The 25,930-nt window shown below is 46.3% G+C and overlaps 1 protein-coding gene across 1 annotated transcript; it reads left to right on the top strand.

Annotated features, from left to right (window-relative positions):
- Positions 1-7,875: 7,875 nt before the first annotated feature.
- Positions 7,876-9,275, top strand: LOC311121396 (homeobox protein SIX3-like; the record flags this gene model as incomplete). The annotated part of the gene is made up of 4 exons (XM_084195893.1): positions 7,876-8,004; positions 8,083-8,454; positions 8,696-8,859; positions 9,143-9,275. The coding sequence occupies 4 exons, from the start codon at positions 7,876-7,878 to the stop codon at positions 9,273-9,275; spliced, it is 798 nt and encodes a 265-aa protein (XP_084052019.1).
- Between the last annotated feature and the right edge of the window lie 16,655 nt (positions 9,276-25,930).

Here is a 25,930-nt window from a genome sequence, read left to right on the forward strand (position 1 = left end):
CTGGCTTTTTTATGGCGGTTTTGGAGCAGTGGCTTCTTCCTTGCTGAGCGGCCTTTCAGGTTATGTCGATATAGGACTCGTTTTACTGTGGATATAGATACTTTTGTACCCGTTTCCTCTAGCATCTTCACAAGGTCCTTTGCTGTTGTTCTGGGATCGATTTGCACTTTTCGCACCAAAGTATGTTCATCTCTAGGAGACAGAATGTGTCTCCTTCCTAAGCGGTATGACGGCTGTGTGGTCCCATGGTGTTTATATTTGCATACTATTGTTTGTACAGATGAACGTGGTACCTTCAGGTGTTTGGAAATTGCTCCCAAGGATGAACCAGACTTGTGGAGGTCTACAATGTTTTATCTGAGGTCTTGGCTGATTTATTTTGATTTTCCCATGATGTCAAGCAAAGAGGCACTGAGTTTGAAGGTAGGCCTTGAAATACATCCACAGGTACACCTCCAATTGACTCAAATTATGTCAATTAGCCTATCAGAAGCTTCTAAAGCCATGACATAATATTCTGGAATTTTCCAAGTAGTTTAAAGGCACAGTCAACTAAGTGTATGTGAACTTCTGACCCACTTGTGATACAGTGAAATAATCTGTCTGTAAACAATTGTTGGAAAAATTACTTGTGTCATGCACAAAGTAGATGTCCTAACCAACTTGCCAAAACTATAGTTTATTAACAAGAAATGTGTGGAGTGGTTGAAAAACGTGTATGTAAACTTACGACTTCAACTGTATGTGGACACCCCTTCAAATTAGTGGATTTGGCTATTTCAGCCACACACATTGCTGATAGATGTATAAAATCAAGCACACAGTCATGCAATCTCCATAGACAAACATTGGCAGTAGAATGGTCTTACTGAAGAGCTCAGTGACTTTCAAAGTGGCACCGTCATAGGATGCCACCTTTCCAACAAGTCAGTTCAACAAATTACTGCCCTGCTAGCTAGAGCTGCCCCGGTCAACTGTAAGTGCTGTTATTGTGAAGTGGAAACGTCTATGAGCAACAACGGCTCAGCCGTGAAGTGGTAGGCCACACAAGCTCACAGAACGGGGCCGCCGATGGCTGAAGCTCGAAGCATGTAAAAATCGTCTGTCCTCGGTTGCAACACTCATTACCGACTTCCAAACTCCCTCTGGAAGCAAAGTCAGCACAGTTACTGTTCATCGGGAGCTTCATGAAATTGGTTTCCATGGCCGAGCAGCCACACACAAGCCTAAGATCACCATGCGCAATGCCAAGCATCGGCTGGAGTGGTGTAAAGCTCGCTGCGTTCTCTGGAATGAAGAATCACGCTTCACCATCTGGCAGTCTGACGGACTAATCTGGGTTTGGAAGATGCCAAGAGAACGCTACCTGCCCGAATGCATAGTGCCAACTGTAAAGCTTGGTGGAGGAGGAATCATGGTCTTTGGCTGTTTTTCATGATTCGGACTAGGCCCCTTAGCTCCAGTGAATGGAAATGTTAACGCTACAGCATACAATGACATTCTAGACGATTCTGTGCTTCCAACTTTGTGGCAACAGTTTGGGGAAGGCCCTTTCCTGTTTCAGCATGACAATGCCCCCATGCACAAAGCGAGGTCCATACAGAAATGGGTTGTCGAGATCGGTGTGGCAGAACTTGACTGGCCTGCACAGAGCCCTGACCTCAACCCCATCGAACACCTTTGGGATGAATTGGAACGCCTACTGCGAGCCAGGCCTAATCGCCCAACATCAGTGCCCGACCTCACTAATGATCTTGTGGCTGAATGGAAGCAAGTCCCCGCAGCAATGTTCCAACATCTAGTGGAAAGCCTTCCCACAATAGTGGAGGCTGTTATAGCAGCAAAGGGGGGACCAACTCCATATTAATGCCCATGATTTTGGAATGAGATGTTCGACGAGCTGGTGTCCACATACTTTTGACCATGTAGTGTATTAAAAAAAAGCTTGAAAGGGTAGTGGAATGGGGTAATGCCTTAGTGTGGGGTGGAAGAATGCAATACCTGACCTTGAATGCAGTACAAATCACGTTATTGTGGGAGAACCTCCTCAAAGAGTATGAATTGGGCTGTTTTGAAAAGGTTTGAATCCTAAGCAACCTGCCTACACATTGTTGGAAGTACAATAGACCAACAAAGCTACTGTAGTAGGTCAAAGCTGTGTGCTGGAAAACCTTGGTAGAGCATGGGTGAAGTACGCATTTTGGTGCTCATGTGAATTATCTTTATTTTTCGTCTTCAGATCAATGCTTACTTCTCACTTAAATTTTTTTTTTTTTTTTTCATTAAAATCAGTATGAGTCATCAGGCAACTCCTCCCCCTCTCTACTCCTATCTTCCCCCTCTCTACTCCTATCCTCCCCCTCTCTACTCCTATCCTCCCCCTCTCTACTCCTCTCCTCCCCCTGGCTACTCCTATCCTTCCCCTCTCTACTCCTCTCCTCCCCCTGGCTACTTCTCTCCTCCCCCTCTCTACTCCTATCCTCCCCCTCTCTACTCCTCTCCGCCCCCTATCCTCCCCTTCGCTACTCAACTCCTCCCCTCCCCCTCACTACTCCTCCCCTCGCTACTCCTCTAGTCCTCTCCTCCCCCTCTCTACTCCTCTCCTCCCCTCTCTACTCCTCTCCTCCCCCTCTCTACTCTCCTCCCCCTCTCTACTCCTCTCCTCCCCCTCTCTACTCCTCTCCTCCCCTCTCTACTCCTCTCCTCCCCCTCTCTACTCCTCTAGTCCTCTCCTCCCCCTCTCTACTCCTCTCCTCCCCTCTCTACTCCTCCCCTCTCTACTCCTCTCCTCCCCCTCTCTACTCCTCCCCTCTCTACTCCACTCCTCCCCTCTCTACTCCTCTCCTCCCCCTCTCTACTCCTCTCCTCCCCCTCTCTACTCCTCTCCTCCCCTCTCTACTCCTCTCCTCCCCCTCTCTACTCCTCTAGTCCTCTCCTCCCCCTCTCTACTCCTCTCCTCCCCCTCTCTACTCCTCCCCTCTCTACTCCTCTCCTCCCCCTCTCTACTCCTCTCCTCCCCTCTCTACTCCACTCCTCCCCTCTCTACTCCTCTCCTCCCCTCTCTACTCCTCTAGTCCTCTCCTCCCCTCTCTACTCCTCTCCTCCCCTCTCTACTCCTCTCCTCCCCCTCTCCTCTCTACTCTTCTCCTCCCCCTCTCTACTCCTCCCCTCCCCCTCTCTACTCCTCCCCTCTACTCCTCTCCTCCCCTGTCTACTCCACTCCTCCCCTCCCCTCTCTACTCCTCTCCTCCCCTCTCTACTCCTCTCCTCCCCCCTCTACTCCTCTCCTCCCCTCTCTACTCCTCTCCTCCCCTCTCTACTCCTCTCCTCCCCTCTCTACTCCTCTCCTCCCCTCTCTACTCCTCTCCTCCCCTCTCTACTCCTCTAGTCCTCTCCTCCCCTCTCCACTCTTCTCCTCATATTTGGCCTCCTGTTTAAATGTGATGTATGTTTCTGTACCGTCCTGTTCATATGTCTCTATGGGGAGATTGGGGACAATAGATGTGTATTGAATAGAGAACCAGCCTGATATACAGCTATGAGGACAGAACATTGAAACCGGCATACCTTTGTGTGTCAAGGAGACACACACACACACACACACACACAGTCAGCTTTAGACTACACTCCAAGGTGGATCTGACAGTAGCGAAGATATTTCAGGTAGTGTGTGTGTGTGTGTGTGTGTGTGTGTGTGTGTGTGTGTGTGTGTGTGTGTGTGTGTGTGTGTGTGTGTGTGTGTGTGTGTGTGTGTGTGTGTGTTTATGAGAGAGAGAGTTAGAGAATTGAATGAGTGGACACAGCCTTGACATATCCTGGTTCAGATGAATCATCCTGAGTGAATAAACCACCAACACATTCCTAGAGAATGGAGAAGCGCTACACACACACACACACACACACACACACTGTGACAAGGCTCAGCCAGGTCCATCTGCCTGTGGGAGTAATTGGCATTAACCCTTTGAGCCATGCAGTGACCACCTGGTCAACACTGACACATATGCATGGGCCTGTGTGTGTATGGCTTTTCCCCTGGTTGTTTTTGTTGTTCTACATGCTTCCAGATGTATGAATGTGTCATAGCTGTCAATCACCAATCTGGTGTACGGTTGTTTTTGGACAGGGCACAACAATCTCGCCCCATCCCAAATCAACCCCCAGACCTCATAGGCACTACTGTAGATCTGAGAGGAATGGTATAGCTTCATCTAGCCCTCTGAAATCAAATCTCACTGTATGATGTCTGCATCCCAAGGTAGTGGACACACACACACACACTGGACACACACACACTGGACACACACACACACACACTGGACACATGAACATACATGCACACAGACCATTATCATTATGATTAAATAAACCTCAGGTCCAGGGTGTGACCTCTGTCCACTATATCACCGCTAAGCAGTTTGTCCCGTTAATACCGGTAATGTCAAACATCGGGTACGGGGGCATTGTGGCGGAAAATCTCACCTAGACCACAGACGGAGTGTATGTTCCTCTAAGTGTTCTGCCGTTAATATAAACCATTATTCTAACCACTGTTCTGCTTTATCATATTCATAATTTGAGTGTTAAGCCATTCTATTATAGTCAGATTATCATATCTAACATTAGTCTGATAGACAAACACATTCAATCTGCATTAAACACAGATCCAGTTAGGATCAGCCATATGCTGTAGGCCAGGTTTCCTGAGCCATGGAACATACGCTTACGACACACACACACATTTATCCATTTTATATAAGGTGCTAGTTTTCTGGGCATCTGTGTCTTCACATACTTAGTAGGAGCCAGGTGCAACCACCGAGTATCTTTGGCTGGAAGAAGAGCCCAGACCTTGACAGCTTTCTCTTCTGATAGATGTTACTGCCAAAGGTCCAATGGGAGACTTTACACAATTAATCCTGTGACAATGGTGTTTCAAAATGGGGGCATGCATGTCACATAACAGGACAAGCTTTTACAAACCAGGACATGGACGGTTGAGCTGTTTTGCTATTGAAATGCCAGTACATCATCAAATAGTGAACAGATGGCTATTCATGCTCATCAACAATCTGACAAAACCTTATTGTATAGGAATACCCCGTTTCTAAGAGATGCACAAAACACTAATCTAGCCAAGGCTAAACATCTCAAACTTACATTGACATTTTAGTAATTTACCAGACACTCTTATCCAGAGCGACTTACAGTTTGTGTCGGTCTATGAGATTATAATTGATCATTAATACATTCCAGACTCCAGGGTAACTATGTCCACTCTGCACACACATTCTAAGAATGTAACAATTAATTCCAGCCTTGGTTAGTTAAAAACCCTTTTTCTCATTCACATCAACAAAATGCCTTGTACTGTATTGACACTCAAATGAGGTGTAAGTATCTACCCACTGGGCACAGACGTCAATTCAAAGTCGGTTCATCGTAATTTCATTGAAATGACGTGGAAACAACGTTGATTCAACCAGTGTGTCAGAGGAAAATAAGATGAGGTCCACTCTCAATATGAAATATAAAAGGTTGGTCATTTAACAATCTTACCATTTAACAATGTCAGGTAGGCCCATTAGACCTTGATACTGATTTAAATTGTCTCATTTCAATGTTATTACTGAGGACTTATACAGCACTATCAATTGTCTACACTGTTTCCCAAGGCAAGGCAGTGAAGTTGGGGCTTGTATTCCCTTTTGCCTGAGAGAACCCATCATAACACAATATTCACCATTCAATATACCAAGAACAGAGATTCCATTGACTTCAACAGGATGGAAAAAGGTTTGTGTCTCTACCATTCATTCTGACTGCTGTTTGTTTCTCCTGTGCTGATGTTTAATGTAGGGAGTCTGTTAAAGGTGGAGTTGTGATGTTCTTTCAAGAATGTAATGGTCTAACAGTCAAGGACGAGGTCAGAGTGTACTGCTCCAAAAGGCATCTCCCGTAATAGCCTTTATTGTTGACGTGTTTCATGTGAAATGCATCAACGAGACTATTCAAGGGAGCTTCAGTGCAGAACTTTTGCTCTATAAACTGAATGTATCTATATTCCATGAACCCGAGAACCACCTCTGCAGGTTACAAGTTTACAGTAAAGTCATGAATCAGGCATGTCTGCACCTCTTTTCAAATCCACCCATGCCCTGGTGTGTAGACCCTTGTCTGTACATTCACTTTGTGTGATCAGCTACAGTGCATTCAACATAAAGCATCTACAGGTAACAGCTGGATAGTACCCGGGGACTGCTTTAATAATTGACCCATTTAGCCATGTCATTATCCAGTCCTCTGGAGTATAGGCACTCAGTTCAAAAGCACTCGTGTCTAGAATATGAAAAGTACTTGGGTTGACATTCCTTGTTTAAACGAGTCCACGCTGCTTGCTTAGCGAGTACCACTTCCTCCTGATTCGGCTCATACCGAGGTTGGAACCCAGGACCTCTGCCGCGCTAACACACGTAACCGCCCTCCTGACGTGTCTTACCAAGTCTCACCAACGAAAAGCTAGAGCTATTCGGCAGAGTTCTAGAAATCGTCGGGGAGGTACTCAGATCCAGACACATTGCGGAGAAAGAAATTAACGTACGTGGGTGTGGCGTAGCATTTGCCCGGAGCAAGGAGTTTGGGTAGCCAGGCAACCTTATCCCTTCATCTATAAAATGTTTAGCACAAATTGTGGTGTAGATATTGGGGGGTGGACGAACAGTAGATGTGTGGTCTGTGGGTCCTCCCCTGAATTTGTTTTGACATTTTACAATGCATTTTCTGCAATTCTACACAGTTTGACATGACTTACTATGCCTCTCTTGAGGGGTATTTTGAGGGGTATTTTGAAAACACAGTATATGTGGAAGGATATCACTAGAATGGCGCTGGAGAAGATGGCTGCCGTTTTACAGCCCTCTAACCAATTGTACTGTTATGTGTGTTTTTCCGCGTTATTTGTAATTTATTCTGTACATAATGTTTATGCATAGTCACTTTAACTCTACCCACATGTACATATTACTTCAACTACCTCAACTAGCCGGTGCCCCCGCACATTGACTCTGCACCGGTACCCCCCTGTATATATAGCCTCCCTACTGTTATTTTATTTTACTTCTGCTCTTTTTTTCTCAACACTTTTTTGTTGTTGTTTTGTTTTATTTTTTTATTAAAAAATAAATGCACTGTTGGTTAAGGGCTGTAAGTAAGGATTTCACTGTAATGTCTGCACCTGTTGTATTCGGCGCATGTGGCCAATAACATTTGATTTGATTTGATATGTCGTCACCATCATTAATGAAGGTTTTTCAAGGCAAATATTAAGAAGACACAAAAGATGAAGACTGAGTTGTCTCCCGACCATATTGTACTTGTTCTCGAGGCAGCTCTGCAGACTGGTCACTAGCTGGCACAGCCACAAAGTCATAAAATCTGATTTTAAGCCTAAACATAACGTTAACCACACTGCTAACCCTAATGCCTAACCCTAACCTTAACTGAAGACCAAAAACGATTTACAATATAGCCAATTTTGACTTTGCAGCTGGCCCATCTAGCGGAAATCGCTCAGTTCTGCATCAAGGACAAGACTCATCCCGATAAACGTCAACCTGCCCGTATCCTGTCAGCATCTCGGTCACTCTGAAAGTTTTTCTTCAAATGACATAGTCAGTCGCTTGCTAGGCTATGATTGGCATTGCTGCCCCGCCTCCTCCAGCAGGGCACCCAATGGAGATGCAGACCTAGGGTCCCACCCCGCCCATCAGGTGAGCTATAGAAAGACTCCACCAGACTGTCGAGCTCATAACGGAGCTCGTAATAGACAGTTGTCATTTTCTTCTATATTCTTCTTCTCTCCTCTTCGTTGACCCGATGGTGTTCAGATCGCAGCTAGAGCTCTTTCCCGCCCATCTCCTCCTGTCCCGCATGCTGTTACTGGAGGAGCCCCCCGCATGCGCATCTGCCTCTGGTCTCCCTGGGCTCCGCTTCTCTGCAGCGCAGGTGTGTGTGTGTGTTTATTTGTTTGTGGTGGGTGTATGTCTTACTTCTGGAGATGACAGTTGTTGTTGTTCTTGTCAGGTGGCCGGTGTGTGTGAGACTCTGGAGGAGACCGGGGATGTCGAGCGGCTCGCGCGGTTCCTGTGGTCCCTGCCGGTGGCCCCAGGTGGCGCGTGCTTCATCGCCGAGCATGAGTCCGTCCGGAGGGCGCGTGCCGTGGTCGCCTTTCACACCGGGAACTACCGCGAACTCTACTGCATCCTGGAGAACCACAGCTTTACGCGCCGCGCCTCGCACGTTAAACTACAGGCCATGTGGCTCGAGGCACACTACCGGGAGGCTGAGAGGCTGCGCGGGCGGTCGCTGGGCCCGGTGGACAAGTACCGTATCAGGAAGAAATTCCCTTTACCAAGAACCATCTGGGACGGTGAGACGAAGACACACTGCTTCAAGGTTTGTTCGTTTTATTGGTGATTATTGGTGTTTAATATTCACCAGGCTATGGCTATTCTGGAGCTGTAGCCCAATTCTACACTTTAATTGCTATGGATAGCCTACATTTCATTTCGATGTATTTACCTGTTGTTTGGATTACATTTTTTTTTTCTTCCATAAATAACCTACAGTTTATGATAATGACAGTGATGATGATGATGATGATGATGTTGATGATGATAACGATGATAATTTCCAGGAGCGGACGCGGGGCCTGCTGAGGGAACGATACCTCCAGGACCCCTACCCAGACCCCGCGAGGAAACGGGAGCTGGCGCGCGCCACCGGGCTCACTCCAACACAGGTCGGGAACTGGTTCAAGAACCGGAGACAGAGAGACCGCGCGGCCGCCAACAAGAACAGGTTTATACAATAAATAAATAAACGTGATTATATCATAACCCACAACTTCTGTTCAGGGAGAATTCCATGTAGGCTAATGTATGAAAATAGACGGGAAATCTGATTCTGCAAAGTAAACCCAAATGGAAAGCTTTAGATTTTACATGAGTTTTGGATAAACATCTAGGATGACTTTTACCTCTTTTGCAACAATTGCACTAAGTTTGTGTCTAGGTCTATAAACATTTGGGTGGTGAACTGGTGATGTCATGGGTAATAAAACTATTGTTGTGTTATTTCCCAGGCTTGCGCACCACGGTATGCGACCAGGTGCCATGCTCGCTCTGGCCAGGAAAGAATGCAGCCCCACCAGAAGTGCATGCAGCCCGGAGATGATCCTCTCGGTAATGGACAGCGACTCAGACTTTGACATCTGAAACTCAGCCCACTGATAACGGGTTGCATGCTACTAAGGGGCCGGGAAATCACGGAGCATTCCGGATATTTTTTAGATTGTATTACCATTTTTGGCCAACAAGCTAGGTTATATTTCACCTAGCCACGTTTGCATCAGGATGCACTGAAGCCACATCTCCAACAGCACGCAATGGACATATTTATTTCTTTATTTTTGTTATGTTATAAGAGTTTGCTGTCTGAAACAGGCCTACATGATATTTACAATGTGCAGAACATCCCTCTCTTTATTTCGCTTTCTCTGTCTCTTCTGATGCTTTTCTGACAATCATGGTGTCTAGTGCACCTTCCCTGTCTGTCTGTCTGTCTGTCTGTCTATCTGAAAATAAATTATTCACCTGATGTCAGGAAAATTGACTGAAGGTCCTTTGAAGCGCTGTAAAGGCCTATTTGTTCGTTTATAATTTACAAATACGTACTTTATAAAAATAAATTAAGTTGATATAATTGTTAATTTATTATTGGACTAGAGTTGGTCGTTGTTCTACAAAGCATAAATCGTTGTCATACACGGAATCTGACTGCTTTTTGCGATGAGGTGTTATTTCATCACTGCGTGAACATAAACTGGCATCAAGTCATGGGAAACAGCGCATTCTGGTGGCTACAATGAGATGTCATTATTCTGGCAGACGCACTTCCTCCTTGAGGCCACGAGATGGAGACAATAGATTGTAGAATGCAGAGCCAATTACCTATTTGCATGGCTCCAGTAGCATGTTCTTGGTCTTTTACACAAGTCAAATACATATTTATTGGTCGCGTACACATATTTTCCAGATATTATCGCGGGTGTAGCGAAATGCTTATGTTCCTAGCGCCAACAGTGCAGTAATACCTAACAATACAAAACAGAGGGGTTGGGTTAAATGCATAAGACACATTTCGGTTGAATGCATTCAGTTGTGCAACTGACTAGGTATCCTCTTTCCCTATCAATACAAGCAATGTCAGAGTCCGGAATATAAATATAAACTCAGCAAAAAAAGAAACGTCCTCTCACTGTCAACTGCGTTTATTTTCAGCAAACTTAACATGTGTAAATATGTGTATGAACATAACAATATTAAACAACTGAGACATAAACTGAACAAGTTCCACAGACATGTGACTAACAGAAATTGAATAATGTGTCCCTGAACAAAGGGGAGGGGGGAGGGGGGGGGGGGGGGGGGGTCAGTATCTGGTGTGGCCACCAGCTGCATTAAGTACTGCAGTGCATCTCCTCCTAATGGACTGCACCAGATTTGCCAGTTCTTGCTGTGAGATGTTACCCCACTCTTCCACCAAGGCACCTGCAAGTTCCCAGACATATCTGGGGGGAATGGCCCTAACCCTCACCCTCTGATCCAACAGGTCCCAGACGTGCTCAATGAGATTGGGATCCGGGCTCTTCGCTGGCCATGGCAGAACACTGACATTCCTGTCTTGCAGGAAATCATGCACAGAACGAGCAGTATGGCTGGTGGCATTGTCATGCTGGAGGGTCATGTCAGGATGAGCCTGCAGGAAGGGTACCACATGAGGGAGGAGGATGTCTTCCCTGTAACGCACAGCGTTGAGATTGCCTCCAATGACAACAAGCTCAGTCCGATGATGCTGTGACACACCGCCCCAGACCATGACGGACCCTCCACCTCCAAATCGATCCCGCTCCAGAGTACAGGCCTCGGTGTAATGCTCATTCCTTCGACGATAAACGAGAATCCGACCATCATCCCTGGTGAGACAAAACCGCGACTCGTCATTGAAGAGCACTTTTTGCCAGTCCTGTCTGGTCCAGCGACGGTGAGTTTGTGCCCATAGGCATGGTTGTTGCCGGTGATGTCTGGTGAGGACCTGCCTTACAACAGGCCTACAAGCCCTCAGTCCAGCCTCTCTCAGCCTATTGCAGACAGTCTGAGCACTGATGGAGGGATTGTGCGTTCCTGGTGTAACTCGGGCAGTTGTTGTTGCCATCCTGTACCTGTCCCGCAGGTGTGAAGTTTGGATGTACCGATCCTGTGCAGGTGTTGTTACACGTGGTCTGTCACTGCGAGGACGATCAGCTGTCTGTCCTGTCTCCCTGTAGCGCTGTCTTAGGCGTCTCACAGTACGGACATTGCAATTTATTGCCCTGGCCACATCTGCAGTCATTATGCCTTTCAGCATGCCTAAGGCACATTCACGCAGATGAGCAGGGACCCTGGGCATCTTTCTTTTGGTGTTTTTCAGAGTCAGTAGAAAGGCCTCTTTAGTATCCTAAGTTTTCATAACTGTGACCTTCATTGCCTACCATCTGTAAGCTACCTGGGGCGGCAGGTAGCTTAGTGGGTAAGAGCGTTGTGCCAGTAACCGAAAGGTCGCTGGTTCTAATCCCTGAGCCGACTAGGTGAAAAATCTGTCGATGTGCCCTTGAGCAAGGCACTTAACCCTAATTGCTCCTGTAAGTCGCTCTGGATAAGAGCGTCTGCTAAATGTAAAAAATGTAAGCTGTTAGTGTCTTAACGACGTTCCAATGGTGTGTAATAGATGTATGTCGTACTCTCCTTGCGTTGTGTTTTCTCTTAATAAATCACATCAGCCAGTGGTCCCAGTTGAGCATAATTTATTTCTGTTGTTAAATGGGAAACAGCACGTTAGTTGTGCAGAGCTTAACAATATTGATGGCTGTCGATGGCAAAATCCCTTGCATCACATTTTCATACTGGGCGAACAAAATACAAAAATACAATACAAAATATAACGTGTAAATACCTGTTGTTAAATGGGAAACAGCACGTTAGTTGTGCAGAGCTTAACGATATTGATGGCTGTCGATGGCAAAATCTGTAACATGAAGGCAACTGTGTTAGCAGTGGGCTCATGTGACCATTGCGTCGGTGTATGCTAGCTAACACACTTATCTACAGCAATCATATGCCAAAGCACATCCCAGAAAGCCCCTCAATCCCTAACAGGTGCCATATACCCACACATGTATGAATCAGTAACGTACAGCAACCTTGTACACATTGTAAACTATAAAAAAGTATTCAGAACATGACCTACCCCTTGCATCACATTATCATACTGGGAAGACCTGACGTTCACGATCTCCCCCTAGCTGCAAGCGGGGCCAATCACAAAACGCCTTATTGTCATCAGAGTTGAACCAACCAATAAGAATGCTTGAACATTAAATACACATTTCTTTAGAGGCAAGTGGAAACATAACCAACCCTGTTACAGGTGCATGTTCATTAATTGTTTATGGTTCATTGAACAAGCATGGGAAACAGTGTTTAAACTCTTTACAATGAAGATCTGTGAAGTTATTTTGATTTTTACGAATTATCTTTGAAAGACAGGGTCCTGAGAAAGGGACGTTTTTTTGTTGTTGCTGAGTTTATATGTACAGTGGGGAGAACAAGTATTTGATACACTGCCGATTTTGCAGGTTTTCCTACTTACAAGGCATGTAGAGGTCTGTAATTTTTATCATAGGTACACTTCAACTGTGAGAGACGGAATCTAAAACAAAAATCCAGAAAATCACATTGTATGATTTTAAAGTAATTAATTTGCATTTTATTGCATGACATAAGTATTTGATACATCAGAAAAGCAGAACTTAATATTTGGTACAGAAACCTTTGTTTGCAATTACAGAGATCATACATTTCCTGTAGGTCTTGACCAGGTTTGCACACACTGCAGCAGGGATTTTGGCCCACTCCTCCATACAGATCTTCTCCAGATCCTTCAGGTTTCGGGGCTGTCGCTGGGCAATACGGACTTTCAGCTCCCTCCAAAGATTTTCTATTGGGTTCAGGTCTGGAGACTGGCTAGGCCACTCCAGGACCTTGAGATGCTTCTTACGGAGCCACTCCTTAGTTGCCCTGGCTGTGTGTTTCGGGTCGTTGTCATGCTGGAAGACCCAGCCACGACCCATCTTCAATGCTCTTACTGAGGGAAGGAGGTTGTTGGCCAAGATCTCGCGATACATGGCCCCATCCATCCTCCCCTCAATACGGTGCAGTCGTCCTGACCCCTTTGCAGAAAAGCATCCCCAAAGAATGATGTTTCCCCCTCTATGCTTCACGGTTGGGATGGTGTTCTTGGGGTTGTACTCATCCTTCTTCTTCCTCCAAACACGGCGAGTGGAGTTTAGACCAAAAAGCTCTATTTTTGTCTCATCAGACCACATGACCTTCTCCCATTCCTCCTCTGGATCATCCAGATGGTCATTGGCAAACTTCAGACAGGCCTGGACATGTGCTGGCTTGAGCAGGGGGACCTTGCGTGCACTGCAGGATTTTAATCCATGACGGCGTAGTGTGTTACTAATGGTTTTCTTTGAGACTGTGGTCCCAGCTCTCTTCAGGTCATTGACCAGGTCCTGCCGTGTAGTTCTGGGCTGATCCCTCACCTTCCTCATGATCATTGAAGCCCCACGAGGTGAGATCTTGCATGGAGCCCCAGACCGAGGGTGATTGACCGTCATCTTGAACTTCTTCCATTTTCCAATAATTGCGCAAACAGTTATTGCTTTCTCACCAAGCTGCTTGCCTATTGTCCTGTAGCCCATCCCAGCCTTGTGCAGGTCTACAATTTTATCCCTGATGTCCTTACACAGCTCTCTGGTCTTGGCCATTGTGGAGAGGTTGGAGTCTGTTTGATTGAGTGTGTGGACAGTGTCACGATCGTCTTGACGTGAAGGAGTAGACCAAGGCGCAGCGTGTGAAACGAACATGACTTTAATAGTTAAAGCACAAGTACAAACAAAACACGATCGTGAAGTCCACAGTAACACTGACTGAACACGGAACAAAAACCCACAACCCCAAGGTGAAAACAGACAGTATAAATATGGCTCCCAATCAGAGACAACGAGCCAACAGCTGACACTTGTTACCTCTGATTGGGAGTCACTCATTCAAACAAAGAAATACCACCACATAGAACAACCCCACCAAACAGAACACCACGAAACGAACACACCCTGGCTCAACATACAAAGTCCCGGAGCCAGAGCGTGACAGTACCCCCCCCTAAAGGCGCGGACTGCGACCGCGCCTCAAAACCCCAAACAGGGGAGGGCTGGGTGGGCATTACTCCTCGGAGGCGGCTCCGGCTCCGGGCTTGACCACCACCCTTCCACAATCCCCCCGTAGCGCCCCCGGTCTGGTCTGACCCCGCTGGCTGGATCTGGACCGGACATAGACGGAGCGGATTGCTCAAACTCCGTAGTGGAGTAGCTGACCTGATCAGGCACCGGACTGACGATACGCACCCTTGGCTTGGTGCGAGTAGCAGGAACGGGCTGAACCAGGCTGACGACTCGCATCCTTTGCTTGGTGCGAGTAGCAGGAACGAGCTGGACCAGGCTGACGACTCGCACCCCAGGCTTGGTGCGAGTGGCAGGAACAGGCCGGGTCGGGCTGGCGACGCGCACCGTAGGTTTGGTGCGAGTGGCAGGAACAGGCCGGACCGGGCTGGCGACGCACACCGTGGGCTTGGTGCGAGTGGCAGGAACAGGCCGGGTCGGGCTGGCGACGCGCACCGTAGGTTTGGTGCGAGTGGCAGGAACAGGCCGGACCGGGCTGGCGACGCACACCGTGGGCTTGGTGCGTGGAGCAGGGACAGGCCGGGCTGGGCTGGCGACGCACACCGTAGGCTTGGTGCGTGGAGCAGGGACAGGCCGGGCAGGGCTGGCGACGCACACCGTAGGTTTGGTGCGTGGAGCAGGGACAGGCCGGGCCGGGCTGACGACGCACCCCGTAGGCTTGGTGCGTGGAGCAGGGACAGGCCGGGCTGGGCTGGCGACGCACACCGTAGGCTTAGTGCGAGGAGCAGGAACAGGCCGGGCAGGGCTGTCGACGCACACCGTAGACTTGGTGCGTGGAGCAGGAACAGGCCGGGCAGGGCTGTCGACGCACACCGTAGACTTGGTGCGTGGAGCAGGAACAGGCCGGGCAGGGCTGTCGACGCACACCGTAGACTTGGTGCGAGGAGCAGGAACAGGCCGGGCAGGGCTGTCGACGCACACCGTAGACTTGGTGCGTGGAGCAGGAACAGGCCGGGCAGGGCTGTCGACGCACACCGTAGGTTTGGTGCGTGGAGCAGGAACAGGCCGGGCAGGGCTGTCGACGCACACCGTAGACTTGGTGCGGAGAGCAGGAACGGGCCGTGCCGGACTGACGACGCACACCACTGGCTTGGTGCGGGAAGCTTGGATGGGCCGGACTGGGCTGGCGACGCGCACCACAGACTTGGTGCGGAGAGCAGGAACGGGCCGGGCTGGGCTGTCGACGCACACCGTAGGCTTTGTGCGTGGAGCAGGGACAGGCCGGGCTGGGCTGTCGACGCACACCACTGACTTGGTGGGAATGGCAGGAACAGGCCGGGCTGGGCTGACGACGCGCACCACTGACTTGGTGGGAATGGCAGGAACAGGCCGGGCCGGGCTGACGACGCGCACCACTGACTTGGTGGGAATGGCAGGAACAGGCCGGGCTGGGCTGACGACGCGCACCACTGACTTGGTGGGAATGGCAGGAACAGGCCGGGCTGGGCTGACGACGCGCACCACTGACTTGGTGGGAATGGCAGGAACAGGCCGGACCGTACTGGGGACACACACCACTGGCCCCACGCAGGGATCAGGAACGGGCCGGACCGGACTGGTAACACACCCCAGTACCTCTCGCCGTGCCTCCACACTTTCCCTCTCCTCTGTGCCCAGTGGCCCCCCTAACCTGGCGGCCTTCTCTGCCAACGCTTTGCACCGCTCTAACCCGTACACCTGCTGCCCCGACGTCGTGAGCCCCCCTAACCACACTTTGCCCACCTGGGCCATCGCCAGCCTCTCTATCTCCTTTCCTGGCGCTTCCTCCCATGACCAGGCTGCCTGCTCCTGGACACGCTGCTTGGTCCTTGTACGGTGGTTTCTTCTGTCACGATCGTCTTGACGTGAAGGAGTAGACCAAGGCGCAGCGTGTGAAACGAACATGACTTTAATAGTTAAAGCACAAGTACAAACAAAACACGATCGTGAAGTCCACAGTAACACTGACTGAACACGGAACAAAAACCCACAACCCCAAGGTGAAAACAGACAGTATAAATATGGCTCCCAATCAGAGACAACGAGCCAACAGCTGACACTTGTTACCTCTGATTGGGAGTCACTCATTCAAACAAAGAAATACCACCACATAGAACAACCCCACCAAACAGAACACCACGAAACGAACACACCCTGGCTCAACATACAAAGTCCCGGAGCCAGAGCGTGACAGACAGGTGTCTTTTATACAGGTAACGAGTTCAAACAGGTGCAGTTAATACAGGTAATGAGTGGAGAACAGGAGGGCTTCTTAAAGAAAAACTAACAGGTCTGTGAGAGCCGGAATTCTTACTGGTTGGTAGGTGATCAAATACTTATGTCATGCAATAAAATGCAAATTAATTACTTTAAAATCATACAATGTGATTTTCTGGATTTTTGTTTTAGATTCCGTCTCTCACAGTTGAAGTGTACCTATGATAAAAATTACAGACCTCTACATGCTTTGTAAGTAGGGAAACCTGCAAAATCGACAGTGTATCAAATACTTGATGGTGTGTATCAGTAGAGGCTGCTGAGGGGAGGACGGCTCATAATAATGTCTGGAACGGAGTCAATGGAATGGCATCAAACACATGGCAACCATGTGTTTAATGTATTTGATACCATGTCACTCATTCAGCTCCAGCCATTACCAAGAGCCTGTCCTCCCCAATTAAGGTGCCACCAACCTCCTGTGGTGTGTATAGACATTATGGACAGTATATCAATAGAAAAGGTAGTTATATAGGATGAGCCTTGACTAGAAGACAGTATGTAAACATTATTAAATTGACCAGTGTTCAATGACTATGTACATAGGGCAGTACTAAAGTGCAGGGTTGAGTACCGGGTGGTAGCCGGCTAGTAAAAGTGATTAAAGTTCAGGGCAGGGTACTGGGCGGAGGCCGGCTATTGGTGACTATTTAACAATTTGATGGCCTGGTGATAGAAGCTGTTTTTCAGTCTCTTGGTCCCAGCTTTGATGCACCTGTACTGTCTCCGCCTTCTATATGGTAGGGTGAACAGGCCGTGACTCGGGTGGCTGAGGTCCTTGATGATCTTCTTGGCCTTCCTGTGACACCGGGTGCTGTAGATGTCCTGGAGGGATGACAGTGTGCCCCCGGTGATGCGTTGAGCTGATCGCACCACCCTCTGGAGAGCCCTGCAGTTGCGGACGGTGCAGTTGCTGTACCAGGCGATGACACAGCCCACAAGAGGATCTCTCAATGGTGCGTCTGTAGAAGTTTGTGAGGGTCTGAGGGGCCAAGCCGAATTCCTTCAGCCTCCTGAGGTTGAAGAAGCGCCGTTGTGCCTTCTTCACACCACACTGTCTATGTGGATGTACCATATCAGATTGTCAGTGATGTGCACGCCGCCGAGGAACTTGAAGCTTTTCACCCTCTCCACTGGGCCCCGTCGATGTGGATGCGGGCGTGCTACCTCTACTGTTTCCTGAAGTCCACGATCAGCTCCTTCGTTTTGTTGACTGTGAGGTTGTTGTCCCTGGCACCGCTCCGCCAGGGCCCTCACCTCCTACCTGTAGGCTGTCTCGTCGTTGTTGGCAATCAGGCCTTACGGTCGGAGGCCAAGCAGTTGCCATATCAGGCGGTGATGCAACCAGTCAGGATGCTCTCGATGGTGCAGCTGTAGAATTTTTTGAGGATCTGAGGACCCATGCCAAATCTTTTCAGTCTCCTGAGGGGGAATAGGCTTTGTCGTGCCCTCTTCACGACTGTCTTGGTGTGTTTGGACCATGATAGTTTGTTGGTGATGTGGACACCACGTTGAGGGAGAGGTTGTTATCCTGGCACCACATGGCCAGGTCTCTGACCTCCTCCCTATAGGCTGTCTCATCGTTGTCGGTGATCAGGCCTACCACTGTTGTGTCGTCGGCAAACTTAATGATGGTGTTGGAGTCGTGCCTGGCCATGCAGTCATGGGTGAACAGGGAGTACAGGAGGGGACTGAGCACGCACCCCTGAGGGGCCCCCGTGTTGAGGATCAGTGTGGCAGATGTGTTGTTACCTACCCTTACCACCTGGGGGCGGCCCGTCAGGAAGTCCAGGATCCAGTTGCAGAGGGAGGTGTTTAGTCCCAGGATCCTTAGCTTAGTGATGAGCTTTGAGGGCACTATGGTGTTGAATGCTGAGCTGTAGTCAATGAATAGCATTCTCACGTAGTTGTTCCTCTTGTCCAGGTGGGAAAGGGCAGTGTGGAGTGCAATAGAGATTGCATCATCTGTGGATCTGTTGGGGCGGTATGCAAATTGGAGTGGGTCTAGGGTTTCTGGGATAATGGTGTTGATGTGAGCCATGACCAGCCTTTCAAAGCACTTCATGGCTACAGACGTCAGTGCTACGGGTCGGTAGTCATTTAGGCAGGTTATCTTAGAGTCCTTGGGCACGGGGACTATGGTGGTCTGTTTGAAACATGTTGGTATTACAGACTCAGTCAGGGACATGTTGAAAATGTCAGTGAAGACACTTGCCAGTTGGTCAGCACATGCTCGGAGTACACGTCCTGGTAATCCGTCTGGCCCTGCGGCCTTGTGAATGTTGACCTGCTTAAAAGTCTTACTCACATCGGCTACGGAGAGCGTGATCACATAGTCATCCGGAACAGCTGGTGCTCTCATGCATGCTTCAGTGTTGCTTGCCTCGAAGCGAGCATAGAAGTGCTTTAGCTCGTCTGGAAGTCTTGTGTCAGTGGGCAGCTCGCGGCTGTGCTTCCCTTTGTAGTCTGTAATAGTTTTCAAGCCCTGCCACATCCGACGAGCGTCAGAGCCGGTGTAGTATGATTCAATCTTAGTCCTGTATTGACTCTTTGCCTGTTTGATGGTTCGTCGGAGGGCATAGCGGGATTTCTTATAAGCGTCCGGGTTAGAGTCCCGCTCCTTGAAAGCGGCAGCTCTACCCTTTAGCTCAGTGCGGATGTTGCCTGTAATCCATGGCTTCTGGTTGGGGTATGTACGTACGGTCACTGTGGGGACGACATCATCGATGCACTTATTGATGAAGCCAGTGACTGATGTGGTGTACTCCTCAATGCTATCTGAAGAATCCCGGAACATGTTCCAGTCTGTGCTAGCAAAACAGTCCTGTAGCTTAGCATCTGCGTCATCTGACCACTTTTTTATTAACCGAGTCACTGGTGCTTCCTGCTTTAGTTTTTGCTTATAAGCAGGAATCAGTCCCTGATGTCTCTCTGGAAGGAGATCCTCGCCCTGAGCTCGTCTATTTTATAGTCCAGGGACTGAATATTAGCGAGTAATATACTCGGAAGTAGTAGATGGTGTGCATGCCTCCTGAGTCAGACTAAAATCCCACTCCGTATACCTCTTCTCCGTTTGCGGCGTCTTGGGTTTACGAACAAAGGATCCAATTCAAGAAAGTAAGATTTCTGGTCTAAATGCTGGTGAGTGACTGCCGAGCTAATATCCCAAAGTTATTTTCGGCTGTAGATAATAATGCAAGAAACGTTCTGAGAAAATAATGTAAGAAATAACACTACAAAAAGAAAATACTGCAAAGTTGGCTAGGAGCTAGGAACAGGGCAACCATGTCTGTCAGCGCCATCTTGTAGATCGCTGTCAGACGAAAACCTCTTATCTCTAGAACAGAAACTTTTCAGGAAATGGAAAAAACTGCCATATTTTCCTATTAACGAACATAAAATTATGAAAATCAGAAGCTATCCTTACGAAAAAAATGTGTGTGCATTTTCCATTAACTTAATGGCAACTTGTTGCCAGAAGTTGCTGTGAATTTGTACTTTTTTTTACTGGATACTACTTTCTGTTGACAACATGCACGTCACTTGCTGATTGGCAGCGTACTGTATCAGCGGCAGCCTATTAGAAGATTGCAGGAGTAACAGAAAGGAAAACGCTGCACACTGCTGCTCATGCTAGGTGATATTTATTTATAACAACGTTTCGACCCTTAGGTCTTCATCAGGCAGGGGTGCAGGAGTGGCTTATTCAAGGAGTGGCTTTTCAGCTAGCTCTTTTTGGTCTCCCGTGAGAGGGAATGTCATCCCAGTTAATGTGGTCTGTTGTATTCTGTTAGTAAGTATTAAGCTTGCATACCATCAGTTCTGCAGCCTTGTTAAAGGCTGATATAAGTGCATGTTATACCAAAGAGCCATATGATATTTCATTCATAGCAGTCACCATGTTATTGTAATACTTCTTACTTACCAGACCGTCAGGTCAGTGACAGGTTACCTACAGTAAATTACTGTGAATTTTACAATAACCCACTTGCAACTAGTTGATATTAAGTTACTGAGAATTAAACGGTACCATCCTGTAAACCAACTGGCATTAAGCTTTTGGAAGAAGCACAATAATCTCTTAACATTGCAGCTCTTGATTAACACAAGTTCATACACAGAATGCAGAACTGACAGTGTCAAAAGAGGGGCTCAACCTTCATCAACATAATGATAAAAACACTTAAACTGGTACAACATTTCCAGTGACGTTTATTTTCCCATGCCCCCAAATATGCTAATGAGCACATTGCCCGCACCTACATTTCAAAGTGCAGTAACGATTCGTAACCAAGTGGGAAGTAGGAATTTACGACATAGAACTGGGAAAAATCCACTTGAACGGCCCCCCAACTGGTAATTACTGGTGGGAAATGCGTATATCTCCCTGAGCTCCTACTTCTCCCACATGCTGACATCTGACATCACCTACTAAGGAAATTACCTTGATAACAGCATTTTCGGCAGTTAAATGTAACAACAAAACGTTATTTATAAAAAGCAATCTATTAATATGGTTTTTGAACTCATGATAGCTGTACTTTTAGTTTATGGTTGACGCACCTTGTTGGCTATCAAAGCACATGAATGCATCTAATTGGTAGTTATGACTTCACAACTGGTAAATTCCCACCTCCCAAATGGTTACGAACACAGCATTATATTGAACATATTGTGTAGAAAAATGTACTATTACAGTGCCTTGCAAAAGTTTTCATCCCCCTTGGCATTTTTCCTATGTTGTTGCATTACAACCTACAATTTAAATGGATTTTTATTTGGATTTCATGTAATGGACATACACAAAATAGTCCAAATTGGTGAAGTGAAATGAAAAAAATAACTTGTTTCAAAAAATTCAAAAAAATGTATAATGGAAAAGTGGTACGTGCATATGTATTCACCCCTTTGCTATGAAGCCCCTAAATAAGATCTGGTGCAATCAATTACCTTCAGAAGTCGCATAATTAGTTAAATAAAGTCTACCTGTGTGAAATCTAAGTGTCACATGATCTGTCACATGATCTCAGTATATATACACCTGTTCTGAAAGGCCCCAGAGTCTGCAACACCACTAAGCAAGGGGCACCACCAAGCAAGCGGCACCATAAAGACCAAGGAACTCTCCAAACAGGTCAGGGACAAAGTTGTGGAGAAGTACAGATCAGAAACTTTGAACATCCCACGGAGCACCATTAAATCCATTATTAAAAAATGGAAAGAATATGGCACCACAACAAACCTGCCAAGAGAGGGCCACCCACCAGAACTCACGGACCAGGCTAGGAGGGCATTAATCAGAGAGGCAACAAAGAGACCAAAGATAACCCTGAAGGAGCTGCAAAGCTCCACAGTGGATATTTGAGTATCTGTCCATAGGACCACTTTAAGCAGCACACTCCACAGAGCTGGGCTTTACGGAAGAGTGGCCAGAAAAAAGCCATTGCCTAAAGAATAAAATAAGCAAACACGTTTGGTGTTCACGAAAAGGCATGTGGGAGACTCCCCAAACATATGGAAGAAGGTACTCTGGTCAAATGAGACTAAAATTTAGCTTTTTGGCCATCAAGGAAAACGCTATGTCTGGCGCAAACCCAACACCTCTCATCACCCCGAGAACACCTTCCCCACAGTGAAGCATGGTGGTGGCAGCATCATGCTGTGGGGATGTTTTTCATTGGCAGGGACTGGGAAACTGGTCAGAATTGAAAGAATGATGGATGGCGCTAATTATAGGGAAATTCTTGAGGGAAACCTGTTTCAGTCATTCCAGAGATTTGAGACTGGGACGGAGGTTCACCTTCCAGCAGGACAATGACCCTAAGCATACTGCTAAAGCAACACTTGAGTGGTTTAAGGGGAAACATTTAAATGTCTTGGAATGGCCTAGTCAAAGCCCATACCTCAATCCAATTGAGGGGGGGGGGGGGGGGGGGGGTAAATCAAATGATACAAACCCCCAAAAAATCCATTTTAATTCCAGGTTGTAAGGCAACAAAATAGGGGGGTGAATACTTTTGCAAGCCACTGTATACTACATTATCCGCACATGTACCCTAAGAGGTACCTACCAGTACCATGAGAGTACCTTTGTGTACTTCTGAAGGTACCTTATGTGTACCTTTGACCATTTTGTACACCAGGGAAAAACACTTTACCGTAACCGTACTCTTACAGTATATTTGAAAGTGTGTGGATATACAGGACCAGTCAAAAGTTTGGACACACCTACTCATTCAAGGGTTATTCTTTATTTTTACTATTTTCTACATTGTAGAATAATAGTGAAGACATCAAAACTATGAAATAACACATATAGAATCATGTAGTAACCAAAAAAGTGTTAAACAGATCAAAATATATTTTATATTTGAGATTCTTCAAATAGCCACCCTTTGCCTCAATGACAGCTTTGCACACTCTTGGCATTCTCCAAACCAGCTTCACCTGGAAGGCTTTTCCAACAGTCTTGAAGGAGTTCCCACATATGCTGAGCACTTGTTGGCTGCTTTTCCTTCACTCTGCTGTCCGACTCATCCCAACCCATTTCAATTTAGTAGTGGTTTCTTTGCAGCAATTTGACCATGAAGGCCTGATTCACACAGTCCCCTCTGAACAGTTGATGTTGAGATGTGTCTGTGACTTGAACTCGGTGAAGCATTTATTTGGGCTGCAATTTCTGAGGCTGGTAACTCTAATAAACTTATCCTCTGCAGCAGAGGTAACTCTGGGTCTTCCATTCCTGTGGCGGTCCTTATGAGAGCCAGTTTCATCATAGCGCTTGATGGTTTTTGCGACTGCACTTGAAGAAACTTTCAAAGTTCTTGAAATGTTCCGTATTGAGTGTCCTTCATGTCTTAAAGTAATGATGGACTGTCATTTCTCTTTGCTTATTTGAGCTCTTCTTGCCATAATATGGACTTGGTCTTTTACCAAATAGGGCTATCTTCTGTATACCCCCCCACCTTGTCACAACACAACTTATTGGCTCAAACTCATTAAGAAGGAAAGAAATTCCATAAATTAACTTTTAAGAAGGCACACCTGTTAATTGAAATGCATTCCATGTGACTACCTCATTAAGCTGGTTGAGAGAATGCCAAGAGTGTGCATGTACTGCATGTTCTTGGTAACGCTCTAGACCAAAAGGTTGCAAGTTCAAATCCAGAGAGCATTTATGCACACTTAAGGCTAGATTATATCAGCTATGTGAGTGTTGGCAAGCGCTTGATCTGATTGAATCTAGACCTTAATGTCAAGTGTCCCTGAGCACAGCTACTTTCTCGTTGGTGTTGTCAGACAATTGTACGATTATTGACTTGATTCAGGGCAACTTTTAGCAAAGTACAGAAATATTTTCTTGCCAAAACATCTGTGGCCAATCTCTGTCATGGTGAAGCAGGAAATTGAGGTTGCTGGCATCCAAGAGGTTTTGAGTTCAAATCCTAGGTGTGGTTGAGTCCCAAGTGTGCTAAATTCCATTTAAGTTCCAGTCAATTCAGAAAGTAAACACAATTCAAAATGTTCCGGTATTGAAAATAAGTGGAATTAGAATTTCTGTTTACTTCCTGAATACAGTTCGTTGTTGTACATTATATACAAAATACAGTTCAGGTGTAGAAATACATTAAAGTTGTTAACACTATTTTCACTGCAACTCGGTAGCCTGTAACTTACAATAAAATTACAGGATAAAAAAAATACAGTTTGTGCCATAAGCACATCTAAACAAGTACCCTATAAGTTTAAATGCAATTACAAGTGAGGCGTACCAAGTTAATTTGCAGGAGGGGCCAAAAAGTAGCCAAGTGTATTGCGATTCACAGTAAATATATAGCAAAACACTATTACTGTAGAAATGTACTGAAAAAATGACAAGAATTTACAGCAAAATTAACAGCAATGGCTAACAATATAGTTTCATGTTATCACATGTTGAACCACATGATTTCACGTGGAAAATCACATGATTTTACAAGACATATGAAAACTTGTTTTTGGAACACTTCACGTGACATTTCACATGCGAAAATATGTGTTTTTGGAACACTTCATGTGAAGTTTCAAAAACATGTGATCACTTGTTATCGCTGTTCAGCTGAAGTATGGCCCAACCTGGGATTTGAACTCAAAACCTCTGGATTTGAGGTACACTGACCTTTGTGCTGCACCACAAAATCTCTAGCATTGTCATACACATTCATTACCTATACTCTTTTTTGATTTGAAGGTTTTCTGTATTGTCTAATGTTGGTGTGGCATATTATTCTGTTTTAATGTTACTCCTGAATCACTATGATAAATATAATTGTTTTTCTTGAGTGTATTTTTTACAAAGCTGAGATTTACTTTTAAGTCCAAAGTGTAGGAGTACAGGTGTAGTCAGTTATTTACACAGACATGGTGGCAAATCAGGAAGTTTGCAGTGAACCAAGAAGTTGTGAATTCGAATCCCAGGCAAGGACATAAATAAATAAACACACAATGTAGTCATGTAAGTTGAAAACACTGTATGGTAAAAGCACTGTATGTGTATCATAAAATTAAATTTTGTTTGCAGGGCATCACCTGTGAAATCTCATGTGAAAATTTGAATCCACATGTGAAAGGTTATGCGATCACGTGAAAATCCACGTGAAACTTCATGTGAAATAGCATCACATGTGAAGTATTCCAAAAACACATGGTTTCACATGATTCCACAAGTGAAACCATGTGTTTCTTCCCATAAGAGTATTTTGAATACATTTTCTTATTCCTAGAGTCATGAAATGTTCAGAGTACGATGTAAAAATTAAGTGCTTTGTACATAGCCGTGGGAAGCACACCCACCCTCAAACTACTTTCCGTGGCTATGTCTTTGTAACACCAAAACTAGTGACAACTGAGCTGCCACCAAACGCGAAGGAGACAAAACCTTAATTTGGCTGGAGTATTGAAACACATCATCCTGAGATGTTTCCGAAACATGGTGTGTTGTAATGCCTCTTAATCAAGAGTTGTGCAACACCTTGCCAGGGACTGGGAGCCCTAATGGAAAAGGTTTAAAACACTATTTTGGTGTTTCGAGTTGTGTTTAGTGCAGAATTAGATACTTTCTCTTTTGGTGTAGTTTCCTCTATCTAAAGATTTTAAACACTAGAAGGTGTTTCAAATCCTAGTGTAGAATTAGATAACTTATTTTGCAGTATTTCTATGTCTAAAATTGTATCTGATCATTTGCCAGTTTAACCCATTTAGGCAAGAAACCCACCAGCAGTAACTAGAGGT

This window comes from Coregonus lavaretus, assembly GCF_964263955.1.
Source record: "Coregonus lavaretus genome assembly, contig: HAP1_SCAFFOLD_1968, whole genome shotgun sequence".
Taxonomy (NCBI): domain Eukaryota; kingdom Metazoa; phylum Chordata; class Actinopteri; order Salmoniformes; family Salmonidae; genus Coregonus; species Coregonus lavaretus.